Raw genomic sequence first — 11,294 nt, forward strand, 5'->3', positions numbered from 1 at the left:
ATACAAGCAAAAAACAAACAACCCTATTAAAGACACAGACACTTCTCTAAAGAAGACATATGAGCAGCCAACAAATATTTTTAAAAATTGCTTAACATCACTGATCAACAGAAATGTGAATCAAAACCACATCTCACACAAGTCAGAATGGCTATTATTAAAAAGTTTCAAATCAACATATGCTGTCTAGGCTGCAGAAAAAAAAAACATAATGTGTATACATTATTTCTGGAAATGTAAACTAGCTCCGCCACCATGGAAAGCACTTTGGAGATTTCTCAATGAACTTAAAATAGAACTACCATTTGACCCAGCAATCCCAATGTTAGCTATATATCCAAAAGAAAATAACTTGTTCTACCAAAAGACACCTCCCCTCGTACATTCATCACAGCACTATTCACAATAGCAAAGACATGGAATCAAGCTTGGTGCCCATCAATGATGGATTGGATAAAGAAAATGTGATACATATACACAGTGGAATACTCAGCAGTAAGAAAAAAATGCAATCATGTTCTTTGAGCAACATGAATGAATCAGAAGGCAATAATCCTAAGTGAATTAACACAACAACAGAAAACCAAATACCACATGTTCTCACTAATAAGTGGGAACTACGTGTTGGGTACTTATGGACATAAATATGGGAACAATAGACACTGGAGACTACTAGAGGGGTAGGTACAGATATGAGTAAGCATTGAAAATTTGACTAATATATGCCATACTCACTACCTGAGTGGCAGAATCATTTGTATCCAAACCCTTGGCATCACACAATATACCAGTGTAAAAAACCTGCATACGTACCTGAATCTAAAATAAAAGTTGAAATTATAAAACAAGGAGAAAAAAGAATGCTCATGCACAGATATGCATGTAAAAATGCCAGGGAGGGTTAATTCATAGCAATAGTTACTATTTAACCTACTTTATTAGAGGTTAGCAAAACAATCATTTTTTAAATACTAATTTATGTTCAGTACAGATTGTACTCAACAAGGTAGTCAGGGCTCCTAAACCGAGTGCAAAGATCTGATTGTGTAATTATGTACAATTGTAGGATGAAAGAGAATTGGCAAACATGCTCCTGCTGTGGCTATAGTACCAGACAGAAGTAGGACTTAAAATTGCCCTAGGACTTTCTCTGGTAAAGAAGGTAGACCTATCAATAGGGGAAAAGAATCATAACTAACATTATGTAGAATTTTTTAAAATTGTCATGTATATGAATTGAGGGAAAAAAAATCATCTATGGATATTATGAGACCAGTCTCCCCAATGGAATAAAATAAAGTACTTGAACAGCTGCCATATTAGCATCTGTTTGTCCATATCATCATCCAGTTAATAGAAAGACATAATTCCCAGTCCTCACTCAATATATAGATGGAAGTGGTTTTTATGGTAAATACAATTAGATTTGCAATAAGGCAAAAGTTATGGTTCAGGACTTGGTTAATGTTAAGTTTAAATGTACATATCATGTTGAGAATTTTCTTTGAACGTGTAACCAATAAAAGTGCTACTGAGCGAACATTACTGCAATGTAGTAAAGCAGAATGTAAATTCCTTGAGGTCAGCATTCAAGTCTGTTTTCCTCGCAGCGGTGCCCACACACCAAGCATACTGCCTGGCACACAGTAAATGCTCATTAAATATTTGTGAGGTACATGGGCAAGGAAATGTAGTAGACAGCTGATGAAGCTTTTCTCCCACTGTTCCCCTAGTTGGAACATCCATAGTCAACTGATTATGAACCCTGAGGTCCAAGTTCTGCCCTCCCCCTTCACTCTCCCCACAAGTGGGTGGGACAATCCTCCCAGGACTTCAGCACAGGTGGACAGGGGTGGGCAGGGAGAGGTAGGGGCACTCAGAGATCCAGCAGGTGCTACACCATGAGTGTCTCTGTGCTGAGCCCCAGCAGACTCCTGGGTGGTGTCTCCGGGATCCTCCAAGTGGCCTCCCTGCTCATTCTGCTTCTGCTGCTGATCAAGGCCGCTCAGCTCTACCTGCACAGGCAGTGGCTGCTCAAAGCTCTCCAGCAGTTCCCGTGCCCTCCCTCCCACTGGCTCTTCGGGCACAAACAGGAGGTAAGGAGGAACTCAATGGGGGAGTGGGAGGGCAAAGAGGGATGGGGCTCTGAGACCCTGGTCACAAAATCCATAGAGAAAAGCCTTGTTTTGTAACAAACATGAGGCCTCAAAGGAACACCCAGCCTACCTCTCTGGTGTCAGCTTGTCCCAGTCATGAGGAGTTCACTCCTCCCATGAAGCCCATCCTGCTGGTCCTCAGCTCTATCACCCATGCCCTCCTTCTGTAGATGTCAAGTGTGTCTTGGCAGTCCTGCAAGTGGAGGGCAATGCCTGATTGTTTCCAGGCTGATTACCCCATGAGCCTTGGCTTTTCTCAAAGAACAAGGCTTCTAGATGCTCCCTGCCCAGTCACTCAATGCCATCCTCTCTGCCTGGCCCTGTGTTTGCCTGGGAGCACAGACAACCATCTGAGGAATCCGTGCCGTGAGGAGTTCATGGTCTGTGAAGAATACAGGCAGGAATTTGAGAAGGTGCCAGACTGTAGGAAAAGAGCTCACTCTACTGGGGTGGATATCTGAGGCAGAGATCTGCTGGTGTAGGGAACCAACTGGCTAAGTAAGTTTCCCCAAGACTCACAGAATTTCCACAACACGTGATTTAGGACCTGAAAACCTGACAATTGTGGGTACACATGAAGGGGGCAGCCTGTACGATGTCCTCCAGGTGAGGAGACTGATGTCTGAGTTGCACATTGAACAGTGTGTGTTGACCTCCTGGCTCTCCTCCCACACACCCGGACTGTGAGCTCCCTGGATGTGAGCATGTCATCCCCGCCCTGTGCCCCAGCAATCAGCAAAATTCTGGCACACCTTGATGGTCAGCTCAGGTGTGTAGAGCAAGCTTGTCCAACCCATGTCCCATGGAGCTGCGTGTAGCTCAAGATGGCTTTGAAGGTGGCCCAACACAAATTCTTAACTTTCTTAAAACATTATGAGACTATTTTGCAATTTGTTTGAGCTCATCAGCTATCATTAGTGTTAGTGTATTTTATGCATGGCCCAAGACAATTCTTTTTCTTCCAATGTGGCCTAGGAAAGCCAAAAGATTAGACATGCCAAGTGTAGAGGAACAGAGGAAAAAGAGAAAGGAGCAGCAAGAGGGCTGAGGAGGGACACAGCCCATTCCCTGTGCATTACTATCCCTGCATGGGGATGGGGGCAGGTAGGAACAGAGCAAGGTAAGGGGCTTCATGGAGAGGGACTCACCAAGGTGCTATGAATTGAACATACTTAAGTGGAGATAGAGGTTGCAGGGAGCTGAGGCCTGTTGTTTCTCAGTAAAGGAGGCAACATAGTTCTCAGCAGAGCAGAACCAATGTGGGGACCTGACAGTGTTCAAGCCCTATATGGACTGGTCCCAATACCACTCTGCCTTCTTTCCCATTCTCCTCCTTCACCATATGTTACTCACTACCTCACTACCTCCCTATGCATTTCAACCTCTAGGCCTCTGATCACACTGTGCTTGCTACCTGGAATTATCTTCTCACTCATATCTATCTGTCAAGGCCCAGCACCAAGCTACCTCCTTCAAGAAGGCCTCCTGGGCCTCCTAGTAGTGAAGGGCCAACTCTTTTTTTCTATGGGTTATCCTTCTCAAGAGGCCAGAGCAGTGTTAACTAGACTCGGTTATTTTTCTGCAGTGTCATAAGTGTGGGCTTCTTCTGGGAGAGACCATCTCAGATTTATCTTTGTAACCCAATAGTCCCTCAGTAGATGATGACTCAATGAGTGAGGAAGAGCTTTCTAATGTTCAGTTCTGAGTTAGGTCCCTCTTCAAAGCTTCCCCAGATGCTTATCCTTCCTTCCATCTCATGTCCATTTTCCCCTACTGCACAGCCTCTCATCTTCCTTACCCCTCAACTAGACTGAAAATTCCACACAGATAAGGACCACAGCTGTGTCCTAATGCAGTGCCTGAACCACACTGGACACATGGTGTGTGCGCAGTAAGTGTGTGCTGAATGAAGGAGCCTGTCCCACAGTAGGACAAGCTGCCTCAGAGCTGGAGAATATGATTGTCAGGAGGAGGTGGGCAGACATTAGATACTTATGTGGTAGACAGTTGCTTTGAGTTACTAGAAGCAGTTGAAATAAAGAAGAGTTGGCTACATGGAACATCACTAGGACCCAATGTCTATGAGGGTTCCAGATGAGATTAAAGCAAAGCTGAGTCTTGGAAGCTGAAGAGAGGTGGCTGCTCTGTGGCAGAGGGGAAGGGCATTCAAGGTAGAGAAAAGAACAAGTGCCAGGGCCCAGAAGAGTGAGCAGGTGTGGCTGGTGTGCGAATCAGCAGCAGTTGTGACATCGGCGTTGGAGCTGAAATAAATAGGTGATGGTGGAAATGCCAGCAGAGCTGAAGGCAAGAAAAGAGAAGTTGAAGCCAGAAAGCCAAGGGCTTTGTGATCCACATCGAAGAGTTTAGAAAGATGACTGCAGGCAGCAGGGAGTTCATAATTCACTGATAAGTAAAAATGAGAATAAGAAACCCAAATCTCAAAAGTATACAACAACACAGCACCATAGGCATATACCCAGACTCCATTCCATATATCTGTACATATTCAACATGTAGAATACTATTATGCACACAATTTTATAGTTGATCTCTTTTTGCTTAGCCATATACATCCCAAATGCTATCTTATCTTCACAAATATTTACCATATATGCTGGGATAATATTGAAAATATAACAAGTATGATTATGTAAAATAATTGTATAATTTAAAATGTTTACATTAATTCATTTTATTCTCTAAATATACTAAATGATTTTGCAAATCTACTTATCAAGTGATACAAGTTATGCACATTGCCCATGGAAAACTTTGTATTTATGACTTCCAGAGATTGTACACAACATGAAGACAATGGCTGACTTAAATTTCTGCTGGCAGTATTGAGTGAGGGCTCATAGCACTTGGCCTAATGTCAACTCCTGGGAAAAGAGCAAGAATCTGGATCACAGCCGAGGTCATCAGAAACAGCTCTAAATCCAAAACCTCTGCTACATGGCTCCTGTGGTTGTCCTGCCCTTCACTCTTGCTGCAAAGACTAGAAGTAAATCCAGGTGTTCTTCTGTCTACCCTCGTTGACAGTTCCAACAGGACCAGGAGCTACAACGGATTCGGAAATGGATGGAGACATTCCCAAGTGCCTGTCCTCTTTGGCTATGGGGAGGCAAAGCTCGTGTCCTGCTCTATGACCCTGACTATATGAAGGTGATTCTGGGGAGATCAGGTGAGATAGAACTCCCATCCCAACTGCAATGTCTCTTCCCTCTTGACACATGCCCCTGGGTCTGTAAAATTCCAGAAGAGAATGGCTGTTCAAACATCAATATCTGAAACCTCTCCCATGCATCCATCAATCCCACCATGCCCAGGCTGTAGTCAAAAATATTTACTGAATAGTGAATGTTTAAAACAGTATGTGGGGCTGAATTTTTTATTCTTTTTTCTATTTCTCTATTAAGAAAATTGAGATTGTAAATTGCCCCAGATCTGTAAAACAAATTTCATACCCACATTGACTTGGGTTTCGAAGCTCTAATTGTTGCCTGTCCTGGTCAGGAAGTGACTAGGAAAACATCAATGAAGAAAAAACCATGGCTCTGTATTATTCATTGTCATTGAAGACCTAGCCTATGTGTCTCACCAGTTCACCTTCCTAGCCCTCCTGGTGTTTTCCTGATGGAACACTGAGTCTGTCTTCCTGAGCTCACACTGACCTTCAGGACAGAAATAGAAGTGGATGGGAGTCAAGTAGGAGGTGACATGGGTCAAACTGCCAACTGACAGACACCAAGAACTGATGGCTGCCTCTGAGACTGCCTTGTTTAGTAGCTCCTAGTTTCCTAAAGCCCTTTCTTACCTTTCAGACCCGAAATCCCATGGTTCCTACAGATTCCTGGCTCCATGGATTGGTATGTGTGCAAACTAGGACTGCAGCCCACTCCCTAGTTAGGTTTGAGTTATTTCTTTGGCTCACAGAAAACAACAGATTAGGGGCCATCCCCAAATCAAGCCTCATTTCCTGCTTCTAACAAGACCCTTACCCCTTCCTAATGCTGGTGCAAACCTTCCTGAGGCTCAGCTTCTTCCATTTCATGTCTCAGTTCTCTCCAGACATCCTTGGCCTCACGTTTATTTTACATCTGCCCACAACCCTTTTCAACCTTTATCTCACAGCTCACATCATAATCACATGGATGTAGCAGCTCAATCAGAAAATTCACAAGCCTGAAACATACCTCCTTTTCCTGCATTTGCCCATGATGTGGATTCTTCTGGATAGTTCTCTCCCCAAGAAGCCACCTTTCTCCCTCCCAAATTGTCACCAGTCATCCCTAGGTCCGTGCAGCCCCCGACACACACACATACACACATTCATGTCTACCTTAGGGTACGGCTTGCTCCTGTTGAATGGGCAGACATGGTTCCAGCACCAACGGATGCTGACCCCAGCCTTCCACTATGACATCCTGAAGCCCTACGTGGCGCTCATGGCAGACTCTGTACGAGTGATGCTGGTGAGTCCATGTCTCTCTGCTCTCCCCACACCCACTCACAACACACACTCTCATGAACTCCACTCTCAACCCTGCGTCCCACAGGCGGCTATAGACATAGACACATGGAACAACACTCTCATGTCATTGCTGTGAGAGTAGAGGGTTCCCCAGAGTTGTATAAAGTAGGGCAACACCCAGGCATCAGGTCAGATCCACACTTTGTTCCCCACCATAGGAATAGAGATTCATGGTGAACACAAGGCCCTTCTCCTCCCACTTTGAAATCTTCAGCACAAGGGACTGGAGGAGTGTGCAATCTTGTTGGACAGCAGGACTTCCTATGCTGGCTGGCCTGGGCAATGGCAGCTTCAGTGGCAGCATGGACAGGCCAAGATGTCACCCACCCAGGCTCTGGCCTGGGGCCCCAGGTTTCTGCATAGATTTAAGCCACCCTTGGAAGGAAATGAACACCAGGTCTATGTTCTCAGAGCAATATCTGCCATAGCATCATCTCCGATCAGGACTCTGATTTCTCACCCAACTGTGCCCAGCAAAAATTCATGGATGGAAAAGAATTGAAGTCCCTGTTTTCTCTACAACAGAGTGCCCATACTAGCCCCTTAAGCTATCTTTGGCACTGAAACTTTCCTACTAGTCCCTCAGAATTAGCTCAGCTCTCAGAACACTGAAGAGTCCCCCATTATTTATCCCAGAACAACAATAACAACAAAATTTTCACAACCATATCTCCTAACTGAAACTCATAATTTAATACTTAATCCATGCTATTGTGAGAGGATCTGTTTAATGTTGTATTAAAAGAATTAGGGGTCAGTTACCAACACTGGCTTTACAGTCCCAGTTTCTACAATGCATCTGCTCTGTAAAGGGAGGAATCCCAACCAAGATATCTGCAAGCTACAGGAAAAAACAAGATATCTGCAGGTACAGGAAAAAGCCAGGCCTTATTAGCAAAGCACTTCTTGGAGATTAAGAAGGTTCATGCCCCCTCCCACCACAGGACAAATGGGAAAAGCTCCTTGGCCAGGACTCCCCTCTGGAGGTCTTTCAGCACGTCTCGTTGATGACCCTGGACACCATCATGAAGTGTGCCTTCAGCCACCAGGGCAGCATCCAGGTGGACAGGTCAGTGATAACCCCCCAGTTGCAGGGCCCTTGTTCTTATCAAGTGGAGTGCACATACCTGAGGGGCAGGTGGGGGAGCATGAAGGCTCACCTCCACACAAAGGAAGAGTCAGTCTCTGACCAAACTCTAATTCCAGTCCAGACCAAACAAAGTCTCAGGAACAGATGCCTAATTCCTAGCACAGGTGGACCCTGGTTGTTCATACCATCTGATAAAGGCCAAAGGATAATAGGGCTGTAAGACAGAAGAAACATTGCCTCAAGGCTGCTTGTCCCCATTATCTGAGGCTGCCTCCTCTCAGACCGCATTCTACTTCCGGGTAATGGGCCCACCCCTACTATGGTCTCTTCCTCATACTCTCCCTCAGGGATTCTCAGTCCTACATCCAGGCCATTAGTGACCTGAACAACCTGACTTTTTCCCGAGCGCGGAATGTCTTTCACCAGAATGACACCATCTACAGCCTGACCTCCACTGGCCCCTGGACACACCGCGCCTGCCAGCTCGCCCATCAGCACACAGGTTCTGTCTCTTCGTCTTGTCTCCCGGCCTTTCCCAGGCACACGAAAGAACCTGCCCTGACTCCTCAGGCAGAGAAGGTCCCTAGGAACCCTGCAGAAGCCAGAACACACTCAGTCTGGGGAATTCCCTTGCTCAGGGGCTGGGAGCCGAGATGTGAGGGGCCAGATTCTGTGCCTTAGTTTATCAATGTCCCCACATGGAGATAACTGAATGAGACCCTGTCCAAACAGCATTCAAATGGGGCCTCCATGAACTGTGCCACTGGGGGGAGGGTTGCCCTGCCTCACACAGTACTAGAGCTTCCACCCCTGACCCTGCACCCACACTCACATTCATGCTGAGATCTACCAGACACCCACACGGGGGCACTTGGGCAGCTAGACCTCCTGGGGGCTGCTGATGGTCTCAGCTCTGCCTGGTAACCATTGTTCTGGTAAAGACCAAGTGATCCAACTGAGGAAGGCTCAACTACAGAAGGAGGGGGAGCTGGAGAAGGTCAAGAGGAAGAAGCACTTGGATTTCCTGGACATCCTCCTCTTGGCCAAAGTGAGTATATGTAGGAGAGGACTGAGTCTTTGCCCAGAAGTACAGAGCAAGTACAGCCCTGCACTTTCACTACGGTCTTCCCAGATGGAGAATGGGAGCATCTTGTCAGATAAGGACCTCCGTGCTGAAGTGGACACGTTCATGTTTGAGGGCCACGACACCACAGCCAGTGGGATCTCCTGGATCCTGTATGCTCTGGCCACACACCCCAAGCATCAGGAGAGGTGCCGGGAAGAGATCCATGGCCTCCTGGGTGATGGAGCCTCCATCACCTGGTGAGTGAGGGCTCAAAAGATGGGGTTCCCTGCCTTCTCTACAGGGGAAGCCCCTGGTCTGCCCGGGCCTTGCTGATGTTCAGGATGGGCTTGTTTCAGGAACCACCTGGACCAGATGCCCTACACCACCATGTGCATTAAGGAGGCACTGAGACTCTACCCACCGGTGCCAAGCATTGTCAGAGAGCTCAGCACTCCCGTCACCTTCCCTGATGGGCGCTCCTTGCCCAAAGGTATGAACTTCCCCCACCGTCTCACCGAAACCCTCCACAGGGACATGTGGTGGGTCAGAAATCCATGTGTGCTTCAGAGTTCTGCACATCTCTGGGTCTCCCTTTTGTATTAAAAAAATCAAAAACATACTTTGTATTTAGGATAAAGAATTTGAAATGTCTGACCGAGAGCTTGAACTCACCAAAAGTTCAAGAAATAAATGTTAATCTCCGAATGTGGCCTTGGGTCAGTAACTCTAAAATTCTACTCCTTGAGATGTGCGGGGCTGGAAAGAGAATCAGACAAGGGCAGAGAGAGATGTGTTTCTTTCCTCATGGGGTCAGTGCAAAAGAGGCTGATCAGGAATCTCATTTCCCGGGTCAGCTGTTGTCCAGTCTCTGAGGAACCCTCAGGTTGATGGCAGAGAGCAGCTGATGACCAGATCTGGGGCCACCAAGGCACAACTCCCGGGGTTCAGGTCCCAGTCCTGCCATAACCTAGCTGTGTGAACATAGATAAGACAATTGGTCTCTCTGAGACTCAGGTATCTCCCCTGAACACTGAGAGCAAAAGAATGTCTTCCTTGGAGCGTTGTTATATTGAGTGAGTTCATGTATATTCTCCAACGGACCTTGGAGGATATTTGATGAATGTGAAATGTCCCTGAACTTACTCTAAACAGTAATGCTCTGATTCTTTCTTGCTTCTCATTCCTGCATAAATGGTTGTCTATTCATCATCTGAACTCACATGCTTTGACAAGCCTAACCCACCTGCATAATGGCAGAATCATCCCAGTCAAAGTGACAATTTGTGGAAAGTAGGCCTTTTGGGCCTTCTTTTGCCCCTGCTGGCTGAAGTACCAGGCCACCCCAGGAGAATGATCGGTCTTCTCTCTGTTTGCAACCTGCACCACAGGTATCATGGTCATGCTCTCCATTTATGGCCTTCACCACAACCCAAAAGTGTGGCCCAACCCAGAGGTATGTGGTCCCTGAGAGGAGAAAGTGGGGTGATCTCTCAAGACCAATACCTTCTCCTGCTTCCACCTCTGGGAGTCCTGTCCCCTCGTGGGTGGCAAGTAGGGGCTGGATCCTTACCTATCCTGGCTCTGGCGCTCTCTCTGCAGGTGTTTGACCCTTCCCGTTTTGCACCGGGTTCTGCTCAACACAGCCACTCTTTCCTGCCCTTCTCAGGAGGATCAAGGTGAGACGTCCTGTGTGGTAATTGGAAGAGAGAAATAAGGGAAGTCTCTGGTCAACCCTCTGATCTTTGAGAGCCAGATGTTCATATGTGGCGTCTTCAGATGTGCCCTTAAATGTTGGTACTTGTGGGAAAGTCAGGCACCTGGTGTGGGTGTCTCTGTACAAAAGGAAGGTGGCATTCCAGAGCACCCCATGGAGACTTTGCTCCCTCTGCTTCTTCAAATGGGCAGCCTGAATTCACTGTCAGTGCATGTTCCACCCTTCAGTATATTCACATATTTTCCTCACTTTAGGGATATGAATTATCAGAATTAGATATTCTCCAGTAAATTCAACTTCAGCTGTTTGCTTTTCTCAGTTATCACGAATAGTAAACAGTAGATTTCTCTCTCCCCACACATCCTCAATGCTGCACACAACTTTCCCTATTTAATTCACCAGTCTACCATAGAGATGAATCACTGAAATTTTTGTGTCTGTTTCTAATACAGATGGCCTGCAAGTCCTACCTTTCAAGCCACATAAGGGAGAGGTCAAGGTAGCCCTTTGAAGAAAGTTTTACAACAGTGTGTATCATATCATACATTTTTCTGTCTTGCCCAATGAAATTGTTACCGCATTATATAGTGTTCACATATTTATGTCTATTTCCCCATTTGGCAAATCTGTACATACCTTGGGATCTTTATGCCATAGTCCTGTAATCCACTTAGCACAATATTGGCCGAAAACACAAAAATGTGAACAGTACACTGTCTTGGAGAGGAAAGCGC

General features: G+C 46.2%; 1 protein-coding gene across 1 annotated transcript; it reads left to right on the top strand.

Moving 5' to 3' along the window:
- Positions 1-1,901: 1,901 nt before the first annotated feature.
- Positions 1,902-10,526, top strand: CYP4A22 (cytochrome P450 family 4 subfamily A member 22). Its single transcript, XM_073008015.1, is given in 9 exon segments — positions 1,902-2,096; positions 5,199-5,340; positions 5,981-6,025; positions 6,504-6,631; positions 7,635-7,759; positions 8,722-8,828; positions 9,148-9,336; positions 10,235-10,299; positions 10,446-10,526. Coding segments are annotated over 9 exon segments (1,077 nt in total).
- Positions 10,527-11,294: the final 768 nt, after the last annotated feature.

This window comes from Chlorocebus sabaeus, chromosome 20 (assembly GCF_047675955.1).
Source record: "Chlorocebus sabaeus isolate Y175 chromosome 20, mChlSab1.0.hap1, whole genome shotgun sequence".
NCBI lineage: Eukaryota > Metazoa > Chordata > Mammalia > Primates > Cercopithecidae > Chlorocebus > Chlorocebus sabaeus.